The 18,505-nt window shown below is 41.0% G+C and overlaps 1 protein-coding gene across 1 annotated transcript in view; it reads right to left on the bottom strand.

Annotated features, from left to right (window-relative positions):
- Window positions 1-2,586: 2,586 nt before the first annotated feature.
- The window catches only part of LOC134005444 (multiple PDZ domain protein), a 42,491-nt gene continuing 26,572 nt past the window's right edge, over window positions 2,587-18,505 (bottom strand). The window contains exons 28-49 of the mRNA XM_062444339.1: window positions 17,597-17,653; window positions 17,305-17,376; window positions 16,383-16,563; window positions 15,145-15,341; window positions 14,902-14,993; window positions 13,946-14,024; window positions 13,285-13,344; window positions 12,116-12,211; window positions 11,955-12,029; window positions 11,578-11,773; window positions 11,285-11,430; window positions 10,402-10,485; window positions 9,171-9,364; window positions 8,700-8,714; window positions 6,389-6,536; window positions 6,180-6,266; window positions 6,005-6,101; window positions 5,759-5,922; window positions 4,921-5,025; window positions 4,403-4,494; window positions 4,196-4,319; window positions 2,587-4,043 (exon numbers count right to left, since the gene is read on the bottom strand). Coding sequence (XP_062300323.1) covers window positions 3,897-4,043; window positions 4,196-4,319; window positions 4,403-4,494; window positions 4,921-5,025; window positions 5,759-5,922; window positions 6,005-6,101; window positions 6,180-6,266; window positions 6,389-6,536; window positions 8,700-8,714; window positions 9,171-9,364; window positions 10,402-10,485; window positions 11,285-11,430; window positions 11,578-11,773; window positions 11,955-12,029; window positions 12,116-12,211; window positions 13,285-13,344; window positions 13,946-14,024; window positions 14,902-14,993; window positions 15,145-15,341; window positions 16,383-16,563; window positions 17,305-17,376; window positions 17,597-17,653 — 2,508 coding nt within the window. The 3' untranslated portion in view covers window positions 2,587-3,896. The remainder of the gene's footprint in view (window positions 4,044-4,195; window positions 4,320-4,402; window positions 4,495-4,920; window positions 5,026-5,758; window positions 5,923-6,004; window positions 6,102-6,179; window positions 6,267-6,388; window positions 6,537-8,699; window positions 8,715-9,170; window positions 9,365-10,401; window positions 10,486-11,284; window positions 11,431-11,577; window positions 11,774-11,954; window positions 12,030-12,115; window positions 12,212-13,284; window positions 13,345-13,945; window positions 14,025-14,901; window positions 14,994-15,144; window positions 15,342-16,382; window positions 16,564-17,304; window positions 17,377-17,596; window positions 17,654-18,505) is intronic.

Genomic DNA, 18,505 nt, shown 5'->3' with positions numbered 1-18,505 from the left:
TCTAAAAATACACACCATTTTCATATCCCAGGTGAGAATGTGCTTTTGTGAAGCTTCTCTTATGAACTGCCAGATTTTGACAAGACTGAGATTCTACAGCTGTGAGATAAATGATAACGCAATAGTTTAGCAGGTATAATGTTTATGTTCATCTTAGTTTAGCCTGTTAGCATGCTAGCATTTTCTAATTAGAACGTAACGCAAAATACAGCTACAGTTGATGGGATAGTCATTCATTTTGCAGGTATTTGGTCACAAGTCAAAGATACATTTTGTTCTGAGATCGAACTAGATGAAAAATGAGGATCATTGAAGTTTTTATAAATCATACTGTAGGAGACATACGTTTGTGTAGCTCATTTCGTTGCAATCCATCCAATATTTCACTAAAAACAACCTCATGGTGGCGCCAAAGGGAAAAGTCTTTTGGATTCATCCTCTGGCGAACACGAATGTGTGTACCACATTTCACAACAAGTAATCCAATAATTGTCAAGAAGAGTCACTAAATCTCAGCATAATGGCAGTGAAATTAAATGAATTTTCAAAGTTTGTAGGATTCATCCCCTTGGATCATGAATTCTGTACAGAATTCCTTGGCAGTATTTGAGGCCATATATGAGTCTAGACCAAAGTGGACAACTGACAGAGCGGTATTGCTATCTCTAGAGCTGTGACACACACATTATGGTTGACTTAATGTTATGAAGTTGCATCAAAATCATTAAGAAGTTTTTCTGTCATCTGAAGCTGATACACTCTGTATGTGTTGGTGATTAATGTTAGTTTCATACCAAGTTTGTTGATACAATGAAATGGATCAGTTTAATTTGGAAGCATGCCTTTGATGCATAGCTTGTTAAATGACAGGTTCATGGCCAAATTCCTATGATAACACATATGATAACTTCCTAATCCTTTCAAGCCTGAACAAAAATCTGCCTTTACGTCTCTTTGACTGTCATAATTCAAATCATTTCTGCTGCCTTGTCCCTATTTTTTCCCCTGATGTATTGCAAAAACCGAGCAAAAACCCTTTCAGTAGTCAAACAGGAACGATGGTGTTCCATTAGGCATATTTGCTGAGTCATCACATCCCAATCATCAACTATAGGTTTCTGTTTGCTTAACCTCTAGATAGCAAATGTGGAGCGAGGATGAGTCATGATGATACCGGCTCTGTAATGTTTGAACAGTAGGCAGCGAGCTTTATTCACAGGCTGCATCTGAAGCTGCATTGGTGCTGGAGTTGACACCCTGTGTACAACAAGACATACAAACTGTCTTTGTTATAACTCCTGTTTTTAGGGTCAAAGAATAAATCTTCATGGGAAAATCCCATAAAAATGTGCAAAGAGGCCTGATTGACATTTTGATTATTCAGTCATTTTAAGTTATTTAGCTTTGGCGCCATTGTCGCGGAAACGTTACACCATTTGCCCTCATTCATGTGAAGCGTGATGCAGTGGCAACATCTGATCTCACATCTAAAAGGCTTGTGCAGGCAAGCCTTGAGTAAACAAACCAGCGTCTCCTGAACCTGGAAAGGAGGCTGTGTAACCTCTCGACTCACTGGGGCCACTAAAACAACAGGTGCTGAGGGAAAAGCTCAGCTGTCGAGGGCATGCAGTAGCTAGCATGTGGTTTAGTTAACAGCAGCTGCAGGTAAAACTGACTCGACCTCGGGGTTCAGAAAGTCACCAAGCAGTTGAGGATATATTTCTACTATAAAACCACTAGTGTTTTTTTCTCAAACAACTCACTGAGTCTGAACAAAGCCCAGACCTCATTAAACAGAGGACTTCAAAGGTCTTGCTCGACTTCTGTGAATAATTGGTAGAACCAAGTGTTTGCTATAAACCGACTTAAGAAATGGATTTGACACGAAGGACTCCACACTAAGCATGTGACAGGCTGTGAAGCAGCTGTGCTTGTCAGTGCAGACAGGATGCTGTACTTTAATGGTGAGGCCTGTCTCTCTCTTTCCGGGCTTTATTATGTCTCAAGTGACAACAGAGAGCCTATTCAAGCAAGGACCATACGTGCTCTTCCACATGGCTCTATTATCCCATATTGTAGGCCTATACTACATCTTTATTCATTTCCACTTGTTTCAGTGTCTCACTTTGATCCATTCACCTTTTATTTAAATGTGACCTCTGGCAGAGGCACGTTGCTCTATCTCTCTGATAAAAAATCTATCTAGGTGATATACAGCAGATGTGAAGTATATTGTACAGTAGCCCAAGCCTCCAGCACGGAGCAGTTGGCTTCAGTACCAGCTGGCGTGCTTGGAAAGCTGCCATACATTTCACAATGCTCAGCTGCTATTATTTATTTAAGAGCATTACATGTTTATTTTTGAGTTTATGGTCATTCTGATGAGGTTCGATGAGTTAATATTCTTGATAGAGAATGGCTTATGTTTTATCTCGTATTTTTGTCATTTATTGTCTATAAAGAGGATGCTGGAATAGGAATGCTGTCTGCTTTAGGCATACAACGAGCAAATAAGTACATTTCAAGACAGTAAAACACATGGATGGAATCCAAAAGGTCACTTTTATTTAATTCAGTGTGAATAAATTCAATACTGTCACTTGGACAGTACTAGAGCCACATTTAAGGTGATAAAACAACTTTTTCTGAAACTAAAACATACAACAACTGCCTAATGACTTCAGAAACTACACATTGTTCAACTTCGTTTTGGGTAAATGAGGTCAAAACGAGCTCAGATCCATTACATAATCATCTCTTTGAACCACTCTTTCTAACCTAAATAGCAGTTCATTTACTTTACTGTGCACTTTCATGAAGTGAACAATAATACTTAAAAATCCAAATACTGTGACATAATACCGTATATATCGGCTTTAGCAGCACTATGTTTCAGTGAAAGTCTCACTCTCACACACACACACACACACACACACACTCGCACACTCGCACACAATTCCTTGTCTATTCTACTCAAACTCACACTTCTTGGTTTAGGGTCCAAGACATCAAGGATTTCACATCTTTCCCTTCAGAGAAGTGTCATCACAGCTGTGCATTTACATTTCCGGACTTCTAGCCTTTAGCACTTAAAAACACTCTCTCTGCCACCTGTGCTAATACAGCAGTGGCTTTATGATAAAATTGATTAACACCAGATACAGTAGCATCAGCCAGGAAAATCAGAGTATGATAAACTGCTAAGAGCAGTGCGACGCAAAAGACAAATAATTCTGCACAGTTAATACAGTCATTAGCTAAATCCTGCTATATCTGTTTATTGCCTGAAGTGTGATTTCATGCTGTTTCATACTCAGAATTTAGTAGAGGTTGCCCCTTTAAGTAGACTCCAGATGGCAATAAACCTAAGAACATTGGCCTCTGCTAGTAGAAATGTTGCAATGTTGCTTATAGTGTTCTCTATTGTAAAATACTCAGGAAAATAATCATCTTACAATTCATTTCAATACAGAAAACTGCAAAATACTTGTGCGACAGTGTCCAATGAATACTTCAGTCCAGACCCGTGGAATGTAAAGGTGAGCTATGTTTCCAAGTTTATTTACAACCTATTCATAATTCATAATTAATTGATTGAACTACCTTAAACACTACTTCAGGAGGAATTTGGGTCTTTAATCACATGACAGTCTGTGCAGTAGACTCACTTGGATCACAGTGTTCAAAGCTACATTGAGCAATCAGTTTCTTCATGATGTTCACAGCCAAGTTGTGAAATATATTGCTGGTGTGAGTACAGTGACTGCTAGACATGATCACACCTGCACCTTGCTTCAGTTACCGTCAGTCTGTATAAATGTGAAACGAATACGTGAAAAGTAGTGAAGATACTGTGTATGTGTGCGTGTGTACTTTGAGTGTTTGCATATGTGTGTCTATGAAAGCACAGTCAGCGTGACATTTCCTTTGGTCCTTTTCAGGATGCCGACGGCCTCTTCGTGTGTGACGCCCTCCAGAGTCTGCCCATTAACAGCCATTATCTGGTCTCCTCGCTTCAGACGTCCGTCCTCTGCTGCTGCCCCCTACACGCACACAAAGACACAGTTTTGGTTAGTAGCCTTACTACACACACACACACACACACACACACACACACACACACACACACACACACACACACACACACACACACACACACAGTTTGCCCATTCTGAAAAAGACAAATGGAATGTACCTTTCCAAAAACAGTTTTAACGTAGATCGGCAGGTCTCCATGAGGGCTGCCATACCCTCCAACTATACTGAAACCCAGTCCATCTGGTCCCCTTTCAAGAATGATGGTCTTATATTGAGGTGGGCTGATGGAAAGACATTTAAAGAGGTAAGACGGATGCTTCATCACTGCAAAACATTCTGTCTTTGTGTGATAACAAGTTCCTACCCGAGGTCATCCTGGAAGATGCAGCTGGGAGTGAGACCTCCAGTTGCTTGATCCGGCGGACCCGTCACAGTGGTGTCACCACCTGCTACCACCTACACACACACACACACACACACACACACACACACACACACACACACACACACACACACACACACACACACGTCCAACCAGATACTCAGTTAGGTGACAGTAGGTTTGATTAGCCAGCAAGATAAAGGCAAGATTATGATAGCATGAGGAAGACAAGTTTTACAAGTACTTCAAAGTTTGCCGCACGTAGCCTTCGACTGTTCCTTTCAGGTGAAAACTTTGAACACAGATGAAGTGAAGAATACAGTGTGTGTCTAACTGGAGATTATCTAACTGTCTGCAGGTTTATCTAATGAGAGCAGACAGGGTGAGAGGACAAGTATGTGTGTGTGTGTGTGTGTGTGTGTGTGTGTGTGTGTGTGTGTGTGTGTGTGTGTGTGTGTGTGTGTGTGTGTGTGTGTGTGTGTGTGTGTGTTAAGAGAGACCTGAAGCTGTATTGTGCCCGTAGCATTCTTGAGCAGAGTGACAGCTTGTGAGTGGGTCATGCCCTCAGCAGAGGTTCCACAGATACTGACAATCCGGTCCCCAATCTGGAGAAGCAAGAGAGAGAATGATTCTATTCAAAAAATGTACATGTGAGAAAAAAGACATGGTACTTTCTGTAGGGAAGCCGGATTATAGCAGTTTGGAAACACTGAAATGTAATCACTATTTTCCTCTTTCAGATTTCAAATGTTTTTCTATGTTCAAGGTTCCAATGTTATTGTGTTAAGTTTGGAGAACTGTGCATGATAGGACATGTGAGACATTTGCTAATACTATTTACAAGTTTCATTTGTCACACCATACAAAAGCAAAACTATGCTTGTTTTCGGCCAAGTCATTTCATTATGTTGCATTCTCATCTCTCATTCAGGCTGAAAAGATAAAGCAGCGTGAATATACTATTCAAGATTCCCTCTGTTCAGTTCAATGAGCCCCTCTGTAGGCTTAATGATCTGAATACAGGAGTGGGAGATTTATTATCCATGTCAGCAATGGCTATTGTCCTCCTCTGGTCTGTGTCACACAGTGCTACAATTGTTGTCTGGTCTGTCATTTAACTGCGAAGGTCACTGCTAACGGCTGTAGGCTCTTGACCTTTGGGAGGAGTTGAGTCTCACCAACGTGAGCTGGAATGAGATCACTGTATGTAATTGAGATTCACTTTCAGTCCCACACAAGAATTACTAGTATGCCAATTTTTAGTTTAGCATTCTGCTGGAAGCCAACTGAAGCATATTGAAATGAGGGTGACTTTGACGAAAGACTGTTAATCCGTACCTTGAGCTTCTGGGTCTGAGCAGCCAGGCCAACAGGATTCATCATGGCGATAAAAATGGGTATGTCACCCAAAGGGCTGCCCACCCCACCTGCTATACTGATACCCAGAGAATCATTGGGACCTTTAGTGAACTCCACTATTCTCGTGTCCTGATACTCCGGAGCTGTGAGGAAACGAAAATGCAAAATGTTAAGATGTTTTATTCATATGCTTCATGAATTCATGGCGCTTCTAAAGATACTCACGTTCCTGACTGCTGCTTAGGTTGTCAGGGTCACCAGGAACGTTTGCAGCATCTGAACATGACTGAGGGGTCACTTTGGAGCTGCCTGTTTCACTCATCTGAAACAAATGCATTCAGCTATGTTAGTTGCATATTATATTTAACCAGTATGTTTGATAGATATGGAAGTAAATTACCTGACTGCTTTGTGACAGCCTTCTTTCAGAGTGGAAAGGGCCAGCTTTAAACCTCCCCACCTCCATTGTTATAGGCCCAATGCAGCACTACAACACAAGGCACACAAACATTAACTGAATAAACACAATATTAATTCATATTACGACACTGAGCAGTTGTGCTCTTCATTAACTATGCATTACTCTGATGGGAAGTATGTTGGATATACCTTGAGAAGAGCAGCGACGGCCTCCTGAGTGGCCGACCTGACGTCCTCTCCATTTACTGAGAGGATCTGGTCGCCCTGCATCAGTCGGCCATCAGTTTCCACCAAACCTCCTTTCACTATGTCAGATACAAACACTCCTGTGTCATTCCTACAGAGGAGGCAGAAAGACAAAGACATGACAATGAAGAAAACACCAAATCATATATTGGCACTTTTAAACAGTATTTCTTCTCCATTACTACCACCACGTAATTGACATAGACTCACTAGTACACTTGGGTTTGGGGTAATGTGAGTGCGGGCCAGCAGGGGACAGGGGGGGCATTCTCCATTTTTGTACCAGTTTGTAAACTTGTTTATTTGTGTATGGGGATTGACTCGGCTTTTGGAGCCAGCCTCAAGTGGCCATTCGATGAACTGCAGTTCTTGGCACTTCTGTATTGGCTTCATTTTTTCAGCTCTGGAGGTTGCTGCTCTGTAATTGATGGTACACTATTGATCCAGCAATTGCACATTTTTCCAATGGACCTCTGCACAAGTGTGGCTTATATTCTTTGGGAGACCGCTGACAAACAGCTGGTAAGATGGAATATTTAATTGCAAAGAATGTGTTTATCCTCCAGCTGTGACCTCAATAGATGTGTTTTCCATCTTGGATCCTGCATATGCTTACTGTGGACATTTTGCAGTTAGGCACAAAATGTGAGCAGTTATTGCATATTTAGTTAGGAAATACTTCCTTTCACAGACTTCAGGTAGTGGCCTAAAAAATATAAGATTGCATAAAAGCCAATTCAAATAACAGTAATAATTTTGAAGGTAATAAGCCTTAAGAGTATAGTATTTTGGAGCATCTTTGCTTTCACAGTTAAATGTGGTACTTGCTGCATCCCGACACTCTTTGACAAAATGCAGCTTTTGAGGTAAAACCAAATACAAGCTTCATATGATCTCTTTAGTAACTTGCTGGTGACATCACAAACACAAATTGAGTGCTTTTGGCGAGCACAGACCTTTTGAAAATATACTTTGCTGCAATAAGAAAATATGATTTATCTTATGCCTGTACCTTTCTTCCACATCTCTACTCTGAACTTTGCATATCTGAGGTGCCAAAATCTATAAAGTCTAACATGAGCTGAAGCTGTGAATCAAAGCAACTCGATCCCACTCAATCACCAGTGCCAGAGACAGTTGGCTGTCACAAGTCCTCACCACTAACTGCTAGCTTGCGCTTTCCATTTTAGCCGAGGGTTTTAGGTTGTCTGTTAGTTCCTGCCTTTTCCATCCTATCGAGCATTTTAGTTGTTTTTTCCACTTGAGTAGCATAACCGCCGTGGCACAGGCCAACGTTTACAACTCCATTAAAAGGTGATCTACCAACTGCTATCCAAACTGCTTGACCTTTCAACCCCAACTTGGGCCTGATGTCCTGCAGTTGGAAGTTCGTGCAAATATAAGTTCATAGAGTTTATTTTTTGGATAAATTGATCGTAACGCTCTGCCAAGTTCAACATATGTTGCAAACATTTATACACATTGCTGACAGGGAGATATAAAGACACACACGTATAATCAGCTGTGCATGTGCATATTTGGTCTACATAAGCTACTCCTGAGGGTTATCCCAGGGGTCAGATCACTCACCGCATTCCACACACCTGACAGTACCAGACGGTCTGCCTGTGGACCCGCAGACCTTTTCCCAGATGTGCCGTAAACCCATAAATGCTATAGAGTAGAAGCCTGAGTTGACTTTATGTGCAAAGACTATCCACAATTTGCCAGCTCATGTTCTATTAAGATTTCTGTAAATCTTCCCGCAATGCTGTAGTGGGAACAAAAGCAGCAACATTCCCAGATAGTGCCACTCTGGGACAACACGGGGGTCATGATAAAACGAGATTTAAAATCCATCGTTAAGATGTATTTACTTGGTATTTTTCAGTTTGTGACTGTGATCTTTTAACAGTGATGCCAAAAGTAGGGAAAAACGCAGTGATGCTGATGTTAGAAGGAAGAAAAATGATAATTAACTGTAAAATATATGTCATGTGGGAATATATACATTTTTCTATGAATGAAATATGCATGTAATCTTCAAATGTCTCATCCTGGTAACTAAACCCAGTAAGGAAATAGGGCTAAAGATGGTAAAAACAACTGAACGCTAGCACCTTATGACTAAATATGGGTTTGTAGATAAAGGTGGTGGTCAAATCTAACACAACGTCATTTCAGCACAATTCTATTTTTTCTAACTCTATATACACTATATCTAAATATAAAAGGGCTCTCAACAACGATTTACCTCTGATCCCGTGACCTGCATTGATGAAAAAAGTGATACAATTACAATTCAACTATGTTGACTCTAATGTTATTATAACCCACGATATATACAATTAAGAGAAAAGACTGAGACAATATAATTACAAGTAAAACAGTTTTCTAACTTGTTTATAGACACAAAAATACTAGTATCCAAATATTTAAAGCATTTATTGAATTTATTTTTGCTTCCTCTCGTCATACTAGATAATTACTGGTATTTTGAAAGGTTACCAAAATTCCCAGTATGCTTTTCTTGCAAGGTTGACTGCAAGTGCTTGAATGAAAAAGTGCTGTTTCAAATATTTTCTATACAGCACATTTAGCATTGCAGTTAATCCTCTGTCTGACAAACTGTAGTAAGAATCATCACCTCACCTCTCCTGCCTCTCTGGCTCTGCTGTACATTAATAACATTAATAAGTGCATACTAATAATAAATCTCTCTTACCTCCTCCCCACGATGCTCAGGCCCAGGCCCTGGCCCGGGTTCTTGTGCAGCTCCACAGTGAATGAGTCCCACAGGTCTTCCTCCTTGTACTGGGCCTCGTCCCTGTAGACCGCCAGCCGGACCTTCTGCGGGGTCTGCCGCAGCACGTTGATGGCTTCATCGTGAGTGGCAGCGCGCAAGTCAATGCCATTCACCTGTGACAGGAGAGCAAGGAGAGGTTAGTATCTGTGTGCTGCAACTCTAATATCTTGAAATTCACAGCTTAACTATAATGACCTGAAACTAGAAATATCTGCTAAATTTTATTTATAGCTCATTTTAAATTCATATGTGTATAATTTGGGGCACATTTCCATTTTTGGGCATTCTAGCAAGTAAATAAACATTGTCGAGATTATGTAACAAAAACCTTTTTCATCTTTTTCTGATTTACTAAAACAGAATTTCCCTTTAACCACAGGGTTACATTTCGTTCTCAGAAACCCAAACTGCTGAGATATCAAGACACTGGATCATAATATGAAAATCACAGAGTGATGTTAGAACATTTAGCTTTAAATAGAGGGAAGCAACCTTTCCACAAAAGTCTGTGAGAAGCTTGACTGGTCAGCTCGAGCCACTCTGGGCCACATTAAAGGGGGGGAAATACCCCATTACCTTTTGCCATGAACATGGCAAAGGACTTTTCCCACAGCAGCTAATGGCATCGCTGCGGACTTGCAAACCACCCTTTTCACTTTCCCCTCCCTGACTCTGTTTCTAGAAACAACAGCTTGGCTCAGGGACAGAAACGAATAGCATAGGGTAATTAAGTCATAAGGGTGTGTGTATGTATGCGTGCATGCATTCATGTGTGCTTTTCACTTAAGGTCTACTGACTGAGCAGCCATAACTAAACTCCTGAGCTCCACCCCGGCCATCCCTCTATGACAAAGCATGAGGTCAAATGGAGGGCAAATCCAAGTTGAGCTGGGATACTTAACTTGTCACTTCACTTCATTTTAGTGCTTACTTGTGTCACTATCAGCAAAAGGTTATTTTTGTTGCCATTAATATAACTTTGTATTTTATATCAACTTATTTATCTCTCAGTTTAGTCGTATCAAACTCTTTGATCTTTGACTGAACTTGGTAACCCAAGCTTTCATGCTGCAGCTCCACAGGCAGGTCTCAGTTATTGAACCCTCTTTATCTAGGTCATACAGTATGTAACGCTTGTTATGCACTGCACCTCTAGGATTTGGTCTCCTGCCCACAGCCTGCCATCTTTTGAGGCAGCCCCTTCTTCATAAACCTCGTGGATAATGATGGCCCCCTGGAGTGAGAGAGAGGTAAAAAAAACAAAGTAAATGAGGATGGGGTAGGAGAGGAAGGTGAGAAGGAACTGCTTGGGAGATGAAGTTAGAACAGTAAATGTTAATTTGGGAGGAATGAAAGGGATATCAGATGGCAAATAGTGAGGAAAAAAAGACACGTAATTGTACAGTACAATAGTAAGTAAGTACAATGTTGGGGGAGAGAATGATTTATAGAAGTATGTGTACAGTGTGTACTGCATGAGTGTGTATGTTCCTGGCTTCCAGTGTGTTTCTCTGCGTTCCAGCGTGAGTGTCATTTGAGGTTCAGAGGTTACATTCCGGGGGCTGGATATTGTCTGCTGTGGCCGAGGCCAGACAAAGAGCTGCTCCCCCAAGCCTGACTGAGCAGACAGAATAGATGGGCTGAGGAGAGGCTGACAGGGGCGGGAGGAGGAGGAGGAGGAGGAAGGCTGTGACAATATAATTTCCTACATTCCTGAGCCGCCATGGCTATTTCGAACCTGGGTTTATACCACCACCAAAGATTCAAGGTGGGTGGCATAGTGGGTGGTAACTTAAAAAATTCAGTCATGTTACTTTTAAATACTTACAAATTAACAGTTCACTTTTTTACAAAAATTATAGATTCCAAAAAAAGTTTAATTATTCCTCTAGGAAACTAGACTGTACTTGACTCCAAGGCGGTTTTGGGCAAGTACCAACTAATAACAGTGTTGCCCTCATGTCAGAGTAGGTTTTTGGTAATGTGATACAGCCTCATTAGCAGATTTCTTTTCATAATTTTTTGTCTCATACCAGCAGGGTGTCACAGCCCCCCACGATGCTGAGACCCAGGCCTGTGCGGCCCTTGGAGATGTCGATGGTGGTCTCACAGCCGGGAATGATGGGACAGGTCGCCGGGTCAGAGGCCAGAGTGGAAGGGGTGGAAGAGCGACTCAGACCTAAAATAAGGAGGGGAAAAAGAGATATTGTGTTTTAAAAAAGAAAAATAAATCTTTTCATTCTGTAAACAGGAAATGGGCTTGGTGGATGGTTGGCAAGTAACGCAGCTGTCACAGCTAAGCTCCAAAGACTGTAAGCTGACTCACTTGTGACTGCTTCCACTTCTGGCTGACTCATGGTAGCCATGGCAGCGCTAGGCATGCTGGGTAGGCTGGCAAGGACTTCTTCCGAGTTGGCCCTGTCCTGGCAGGTTGACTGGGGAGAGATGAAGGAGGAGGAGGTCTCATTTGAAGAGAAGGTTAGCTTCAGTGGACCTTTGGCTTTTCTCAGTACAGAATTCACCTAAAAGACATTAGAATTACTAATCTCAATCTTTACATTGTGTCTGTTGTTGTTGTTTTTTAAAAATAAATCTACTGCTTATAATAGTGCAGTTTCACCATATAACACTAGAAAATACACTATATTTTTTAAAGGTGACGCATAATTATGATTACAGTTTATTTCTAATGACTCAGTGTACCTTTTCCACAGTGTAGCCCAGCACTGATTCACCATTAATAGATAAGAGTTTGTCTCCAGGTTTCATGCAGCCCTCCTGGAGGAGATCATTGTATCGTTTAGTAAAATCTATAATGAACAGGAACCTTTTACTTGTTTTTTTATGCAGTACAAACAACTTACTTTGCCCGTGTGTCCTTGCACTTCAGATATACTCTGAATCTCCACTCCACTCTCAGTGTTCCCCTCGACAAAGGTGACGCCAAGGCCGCCATCATCCTGTTGGAGAACAGCAAAATGAGTGTATAAATATGAGACTGAAAAATAATATTACTTCAGATGTTACATGTTTCTGTTCCACGCTGTCAAAACTTTAACATAAAATAAATAATAGAGCTGCGTCGGCGACCAAAAACAATCATACCCGTCAATTATCTCGGATAGATAATGAGCCCCAGCGTGACCTCGCCTCCTATCCACCTCCGATTGTTTTGTTCCCAGAGAGGACTTTGTAGGATTATGTGTTCTTATCACTTAGCTGTCCAGATGCTACTGTGTTTCTGCTGCCATCCCCTGCCGCCTTATATACCATACGGATAGTCCCAGACTGCTGCTCCCATCCAGGTGCTAAAGCTTATCAAGCAACGCTGTGTTCCCTTTTTTTTTTTTCTTTTGTCCTTGTTTTTCACTCTCGCTGCTGCTTACAATCTACCCATGTGTTTACAGGGTCAGTTCACCTAAATCAAACAACGCCTGTTTTCTCCACTTTCTGCTCTTTGATATCTAGTCATGCAGATTTGCTTTTAATTGTTGAGGTTTTCAGACATTCACTCTTCAGCTTGTCGTATCCTTTTGTCTTTACTGTGAATAGTTTTCAGTGGGAACTTTTTTCTGGAAAGACACACTGCCGCTGAGTTTTTCAAGTGGAATATTCTTTGATGCTTTGTTGCTGAGCTATTAAAACTTTCGCAAATAAAACTGAAAACTATCTGCACGGAAAGAGAACAGACACGACACGGGGGGTAAAAATATGATTTCTCGCGATTTTGGCTGAACTATGCCCTCGTGTCTTTTTGGCACTGCTCTCCTTCCATTTACTCATTGTTCTGCTAACTTCACCCTTTTCTTTGACAATTTTTCTGTCTTGGCAGCTTGTCAACCTTGACTGCTCCTGTATGCTCTCTCCGTCTTTCTCATTGACTTTTTTTTGTGTACACTGCCCTCATCATTGCCTGGCTTCCAATAATATAAGTCATGGTCTTCATTCTGGTAAATGAAAACCAGAATTTGTGCATGTATGTAGTGTATTTATAAGTGTGTGTAGGGGGAGGTGGGGGATCAGTATATCTCACCTTCAGCTTTATGACATGTTTCGAAGTGTCATCGTCACCGTTAGCAGCCGTAGTTTCTTGCTGTGAGGAAACAGGCAGAAGTTGATATGAATAGCTGTGTGTGTGTGTGTGTGTGTGTTTGTGCGTGTCTGTTGGCTAGTGGGAGTACGCCATCACATGTGTTTTTGCATCTGCGCCGCTGTTTGTGGTTTCAGGCAGTCTTGGGAGTTGCATGCAAACATGTAAGGTTGAGAAACTCCAAGACCACACAAAGTGACTTTGAGGAGCAAACATGCATGAAAACAATTAATTAGCTCAATACAGGTGAAGTAAGTGAAGAGCATCAAAATACGTATCATGACATGACTTAGGTCTGAATCATTCATTTGGCAGATCTTTAACTTGATGTTAAGAAAAATTTTAAGCTAATGTCGAACCTTTGAATGTGAATGCAAACCTACTGTGAAGTCTTTCATTTAAGTTAATGATATGATATGCTTACTGTATGATTGCTAAACTCAAGTGAGTATAATACTGAGAAACCATGTTTTTCTCTCTAAGGTTCAAAGCTTGTTACACTGTTAGAACCTCGCTCTCTAGTATCTGCATTACATTTGTCGGTCTGAGCGCTTGTGCATGTGTGCGACATGTGTAGTGCGTGTGGCCAGGGGCACAGTTGTACCTCAGTGTGGGGCTCCACTGTGTCTCCCTCGTGTTCTCTCACCGGTCCCACAGCCATCTGGTTCAGCGCCTCCGTGTTCCTGTTTTCAAAGAGTCATAACTCACGTAAATTGTCGCTCCTCTGCTTCCTATCAGCAGAGCTGTGATTTACGCATGCTGATGGCAGTGCCTATTTCACGGGGTCAGGAATGGGATGTGAGTTAAGTAGAAGGTTAAGTACTGTAATCCTGGCATAGATGGTTTGGGGAAGGGTCAAGAGTCAAACATGTCTGACTCTGCACAGATCTGTCAGAAATATGTATGCCAATTCCCATGTCCAGACTACATACTAACAGTGTCTCCAGTATGTACAAATCTTTGTGTGTGTGTACTGTATTTGCAGTTAGTATACAAGAAATCACTGTACTTCACTGTTTTATGTTAACATGAAATAACACAATACTTCTGCTAATAAAACAAACTCCAACTTTAAATTTACATTTTTACACAACTACACAAAGAGATATCAACATTTTCTTCCAAAAATGTGAGTTGTTTTGTTTTATAATATGCATACTGGCGGGTATGCATCTTTTTCAGTGTGATGACACAGACGCTCCATCGTCATAGCTATAGTGGCGGGTGAATCCCTGCTTTCATCGCCAAATGTCAGTTTCATTGGGTTTTTTTTAAATGAATGAATAATGTGAAAAATTTGTGGCGGAATAAGCTTATAAATACTTTTCCTTTTTGATAACTTCATGAGGAAGAGGCTGTGAGTGACAACAGTGTATGTAGTGTGATGCAGCTTTAACTGTCAAGTCTTCCTCTGTTGAATTACAATAGCTCCCTCTATTGGATTTTAAACAGTATTACTTTAGACTGAAACTTTCACAGGCCATCAAGCATCTGACACTAACGTGAAGTAGTTACCATGGAAATTTGTGTCTTTTTAAGGAAGAAAGAGTGTTTCCAAACCTGACAAAGATGATTTTGACTTTTGATGGAGAACTCTTGATGATGGAAGATGCATTTTGGTGACTGTGTCCGTACAGGACTTGACCATTAATCTGTGAAGATACAGATTATACACACAATTTATCACAAAGAGTAAATTAAAAAATAGTGACATACAGGCAAACAAAATTTACTCATTATATTCTCATTTAGTTTTTAGAGTATCCTGCCAACTTTGAGAAATGCAATTATTTCACATCTCACCTCCAGCAGCTCATCCCCCACCACCATGCGTCCGTCCCTGCCGGCCGCCCCGCTGGGGTCTATTCCCACTACGAACACACTCATGCGAGAGCGGTCTCTGTTCCCTGCCAGGCTGAGGCCGAGGCCCGTCTTGCCTTTTTCCAGCTCAATTATGTGTAGGACACCTGGAAGGCTGCCATAGCGCTGGATTATGTTCTCTGAAACAGGCAGATTGTCATAGCAGACAGATAAGCTGACAATACGACACAGAAGAGCCAGGTTTTGTATGAGTATGGGCTTCCACCTCACTTCATGTCTCGTTAGTCAAAAAATGAGCTGGTATGTGGATTTATAAGATGCAAACATGTGGACACAAAAAGTAGTAAAAGTTTGAAATGCCAGACTGTTTTATTTGTTTTACTCTCACGTTCTATCTCTTTGTCTCCATCTTGTCTCTATTGTTATCCCTGCAGCCTTTTCACTTTCTCTCTCCACCTCTCCTGTCTCTGGCGTGTTAGATAGCCACTGTTCAGACCAATGGGCTCCTGTTGTTCTGGGCTCCCTGCCACTGTTGAACCATCAGTCCTGTACTAATCTCCACAACTCACCTCCCCCGGCCTTACCTCATCAATCTTATCCCCGCAGGATGAACACACTCTCTAACACACACACCCACGCACACACATACACACATTCTCCACAGTCCCAGGTGTTCGGAGGCTGGAAGTCTGTCCTTTTATATGCTGGTTGCCTGAGTTGAATGTGACTGAAAGTGACCTGTTCTCCTTGAAGCTGAGTTTATCCTACAGTTCACACTACTGCGTCTGAAGGATGCTAATAGCTTAATTGGGGCATTGAGTCCTTCAGGTTTTGCAGAGGTACAATCACCTCTGGCAAGTGAATCAATGCACTTTTATTAGAGTTTGGATTTATGGGCTGGAAAGACAAACATGTAACTTGGAGGACCTCTAGTGACAGTCTGTTGTTACTACACACTACAGCAACAGTGCTTTCTTCCTTCACAAAAGCATTGTATTTAGGTGAAACTTCCATTCATGGTGCAAAAACTGATCATGTATGTATCATGTATCTATACACACAGCCTTCCTCAGAGACCACATTCATAATATTTACATGCTTTGACACAACCGTTACTTAATTTAAGTTGATGAACCAACTATTAAAAATGCAACAAAATAAACAGTTTTACCATCCTTCCTAACATAATTTACTCAAAGTGTTATAGAAACTGTACTCACTCCAGTTGTATCCAAACTCATCCACCTCCACCTCCTCCTCCTCCTCCTTCACCTCCTCTGCCTCAGCAGGTCTGCCAGGAGTCTCTGTCAGCGTGTCTGTATCAGTCTCTCCCACATGGGGCACCACTGGCAGGAGGACAGAGCTGGTGGGAGACGCCTTTGCCGCTTCGCGCTTCGCCGGCTGTTGCGCCACAGATGGAAGTTAGGGAAAAATCGTTATTAGTGAAAGGTAAAAGGGGACGGGAAGGGTTTTTTTTATTTTTTATAATCACACATTTGAATCAGCTTGCTTATAAGCTTTACAGGGACAGGATTTTGATGCAGTCATCAGGAGCCATATGCTTATATGGTTTACATTAACAGCTTCATCAGCTCTAGCAGAATATGTTAGTTTTAGGCTGATAAATAATTTAAAGTCATGTAGTATGGTTTCATTTAGATGCAATCAGAATGAAACAAATCAGGTTATTTAAACTACAGCCTTACAGTAGAATACAATTATGCTTCTAAGTAAAAAAAAAACAACATAATCTATAAATTATTAATTATTATTAATGATGACACAAAATGAAAGATTCTTGCCAAACAGTCATGTACATGTATATACTTACCTGAAAACCAAGAGCAACATAATCACAACTTATTATAATTTTTTTAAGACCAATCCGGACTAAAAGTTTGATACAAAGCCAAAAAATGTAATTTGAGTGATTATTGATTTTGTAATCTTTTAAATGAAGCGACAAAACAATAAAGGAAGCAGAAGTCTGGATTTCAGACAAATGGAGATGTTAGGACATGTACATGTGTATGCGTGTACAGCACATCAATACACAAATGTATTGTTGGATGTTACCACACCTGTACAAGCATACACGGAAAAGGAGGAAAGAGGAAAAGCACAACAGAGAGACCCACAAACCTTAAACGGGGTAGGAGTGAAAGGGTTAGTTGGGAAGAGGCGGAGGAAAAGTTTACTGTGACTGTCTCCCTCCTACAGAGAACAGACAAATGGCAACAACTTTAGTAGACAACACATTTACTGACAGACATTCACAGTGACACCTACTCTAAAAAAATCCACATCTACTCTTACATGTCAAACCTGGCTCCTTTAAGAAGGAACTAACGCCTTCCAAAAGTTGAACGTGAAGCTACAAAAACAGCAAAACACTGACGCAAGATGTCAGCGGAGGATAATTGCAAATACGCACCTTGTCCTTGTTGTCCTTTGTCGCAGCTCGCTCCTCGCCGGAGTCTGTTATCGATGACTATTGCGTATAAGACAGACATGAAGTTAAATCATTTGGCTCTAAATCAGACAGTCACAATAAGGAGTTTTAAAATTCATTTGTGTCACGTAAGTAGAGAAAATTCATTATATTCACTTCAATGTCAGAGGACAATGAAAGATTGTGTATTGTACTTGCAGAGGCAGTAGTCCCATAATTTCAAATAAAGTGTTCTGAATGACTAACGCAAGTCTCATACACCATATGCTGTGTTGTGAGAAGCAATCTCTTTGTAAATATTACTATTGAAGAAAAATCCACTTTTTTTTTTAAATAAAGAAAAAAAACTAAGGCACATACACACACACACACACACACACACAAACAGGCCAAAACATTGATGCGTGGAGTGAAAAAGCATGCCCGGTGACACATGTCTATCCAAGCTTGACCATTTATTCCCAATGACTGAGCTTAAAAGCTTTCGCCGGCGTTGTTTGGAGGAAAAAAAAGAAAGAAGATATCACAGTTTATTGTTCTTCACATATTAGTATCTGTGTTGAGTGCGACTGTCTTATCAAGTTGTCATCTTTACGTTGGCAGTGACACACTCGGGGACAAGCGTTTCTGGGATAATTGGGAAAAATTGGGCCGTTAAAGCCGAGGACGGGAGGAAAGTAAAATGCACTTAGAGTAAAAGCCTCTAGTGTGATTTTACTTTTTGGCGTGGTGTAACAGAGTGACAAAGCGAAGAACTAAAGGAGCCGGATAAATAAAAGCAAAACATGCAAGGCACGGATTCAAAATATGCACACAAACATGCAAGTAGACACATACAGAAGCAGAAATAGGGCAAAAAGTTTAAGAATAATAATATTTTTTACCATAAAG

This window comes from Scomber scombrus, chromosome 23, assembly GCF_963691925.1.
Source record: "Scomber scombrus chromosome 23, fScoSco1.1, whole genome shotgun sequence".
Taxonomy (NCBI): domain Eukaryota; kingdom Metazoa; phylum Chordata; class Actinopteri; order Scombriformes; family Scombridae; genus Scomber; species Scomber scombrus.
The sequence above is the reverse complement of the archived record's forward strand: the minus strand, read 5'-3'. Positions and strand labels throughout refer to the sequence as shown.